Source organism: Babylonia areolata, chromosome 12 (genome assembly GCF_041734735.1).
Source record: "Babylonia areolata isolate BAREFJ2019XMU chromosome 12, ASM4173473v1, whole genome shotgun sequence".
Classification (NCBI taxonomy): Eukaryota; Metazoa; Mollusca; class Gastropoda; order Neogastropoda; family Buccinidae; genus Babylonia; species Babylonia areolata.
This window is the reverse complement of record NC_134887.1, coordinates 36,901,179-36,903,678: the sequence shown is the minus strand read 5'-3', so window position 1 is coordinate 36,903,678 and position 2,500 is coordinate 36,901,179. Positions and strand designations below refer to the sequence as shown.

The following is a 2,500-nucleotide window of genomic DNA, read 5'->3' as shown; positions in this document are numbered from 1 at the left end:
CCTATACATCCTAACCCTCACCCTCATCCTAACTCTCATCCTAAATATCCTAATCTTCACCCTCATCCTAACTCTCATCCGAAACATCCTAACCCTCACCCTCATCCTAACTCATCCTAAACATCCTGACCCTTGCCCTCATTCTCACCCTCATCTTCAACCTAACCCACACCCCCTACCACCCACTTTGTTTCTGCAGGGAGGACAGCATCTCTCTCCATTCCTCTCTCTCGTAGACTGTTGTCATGAGGGAGATGTGCCCTCATCTTCACCCTCATCCTTCACCCTACCCTCACCCTTACCATAACCCTCACCCTCATACTAACCAGCACTCCCTACCACCCACTTTGTTTCTGCAGGGAGGACAGCATCTCTCTCCACTCCTCTCTCTCCTAGTCGGTGGTCATGAGGGAGATGTACCCTCATCTTCACCCTCATCCTTCACCCTACCCTCGCCCTTACCATAACCCTCACCCTCATCTTCACCCTCACCCGCACTCCCTACCACCCACTTTGTTTCTGCAGGGAGGACAGCAGCTCTCTCCATTCCTCTCTCTCGTAGTCGGTGGTCATGAGAAAGGTGTGCGCCTTGCCCGAGTCGTGCCACACTTTGAACGGCAGGCGAGGGGAAGCCAGGATTAGCTGCCCTTCCTGGAACACACACGCACGCACGCACGCACGCACACACACGCGCGCACACAGAGACTCACATACACACACACACGCACACACACACAGAGAGACTCATATGCACACACACACACACATACACACACACATAAACGCAGACTCACATGCACACGCACACAGACTCGTACACACACACACACACACACACACACACACACACACACACACACACCATCAGCCAATTAATCCGTCAGTCCACTCTTCCGGCCATCCATAAAGCTACCTGAACCAGTTATCTGTCCATCGACCAAACAATCTACTGATCCACAGATCAACAGAAAAAAAAATCAATCAATCAATCAATCAATCAATCAATCAATCAATCATTTATTCAAACAAACACTCAACGCACAAAAATTCACCACCAAATCACCAGTCACTCCATCGAAGTAACTCCATCAAAAAAGTCGAGGGTGCTCCGAGTTGAAACGGAGAAGTCACAACCAATCCTGAACCCTTCTCGTCTTCAATCATTTTTTTTTCCCTTTAAAAATGTCCCCTCTTTTCTCCACTTTGTTTCCCCTCATCGTTTTTCATTCACACACACACACACACACACACACACACACACACACACACACACACACAAGACAGATTGTGCAACAAGTGTAACATCCTGGAAGACGAAATCCATCTTCTTGATCATTGTATTAAATATAAAACCTTAAGGCAACAATTTTTTAAAAGATATTCAAAATTCGAAAACACAGGAAATATTCCCAGTCAGGTGATGCTAACACATGATGAATATATACAAACAAGATTAGGAAAATTTGTTTATGAATGCTGCTGCAATTTACTGCATTAACTGATTGATTAATTGTGTGTTTTTCATTCATTCATTTATTTATTTACCATTGCACTTGTGTCTTATAAACCTTACGGTTTCATGACAATAAAATCTATTTTTTCTATTCAGAGAGCTCTGACAATGCTGTCAACAGAAACGAAGCTGGCAACAAAAAAAAACAAAAAAACAAAACAAAAGAAAGACAAACTTACCAGTTCATTGGCTTTTCTCTGCAGTTTCTCCACAGTTCTAGACGGTACCAGGCTATGAGTGGGCCGCTGTTTCTGAAATAACGATAAGGGTTAAGACAACAACAGCAACAACAACAACAGAACAATCACAACAACACAGCAATAAAAAAAAACACGAGAAGCACTGTATTCATTCAGATTTAATGTAGGGTATATAAGTAATGTCAAATGGTCGAGTGATGTCCCATTTACGGCTTACTCCATCATTGATCGGCCTCTTGTTGAATTCATGTTCTCTTCGATTCGAGCATACGTTTTCAGGTTTAACTCACTCAGTACGGCCAGTCCTCTCTTCTCCTCTACACAGACCCCTCGGATGTCCAGTGGGTGTCTGAATGACCCAACCTTTAGCTTCCGTCGTAAGAATTGTGGTATTCTTTGTCAACATTCACCTCTTCAGTATAAGAGCCTTCCTCTTGCAATATTTTGATGATGGTAACTGGGGTGAAACGCTGTTAACGTAACGTCGTCTCTTTCGCCGTTCGTATGGAGAGAGTTAATGGCTCAATTCACAGTAACTAGCCTTCATCACCAGGTTCCAAGACTGATTTCATTGTTCTTATTCTTGGCGTTAACAGCTACACCCATCAGTCCAGCTCTGGCGATGAATGGCGTTGTCTTCTCCTGCTAGCTCTTCGTGGTTGCCATGTTGTTTGGTCGTCAGGGCACCCAGGGCGCCTACAATCAGGAACAACTACCACACCACTGCTCTAAAAATACATGGATAGCGCATGCCTTCTTTGAACCCCTTTGCGAACTCAAGCCAGCG

The 2,500-nt window shown here is 44.7% G+C and overlaps 1 protein-coding gene across 2 annotated transcripts in view; it reads right to left on the bottom strand.

The window, feature by feature from the left end:
• LOC143288590 (uncharacterized) overlaps positions 1-2,500 on the bottom strand; it is an 80,889-nt gene that overhangs the window by 21,344 nt on the left and 57,045 nt on the right. For both annotated transcript variants that reach the window (XM_076597215.1, XM_076597214.1), the window contains exons 13-14: positions 1,693-1,764; positions 513-651 (exon numbers count right to left, since the gene is read on the bottom strand). In XM_076597215.1, the coding sequence (XP_076453330.1) occupies positions 513-651; positions 1,693-1,764 (211 nt within the window). The remainder of the gene's footprint in view (positions 1-512; positions 652-1,692; positions 1,765-2,500) is intronic.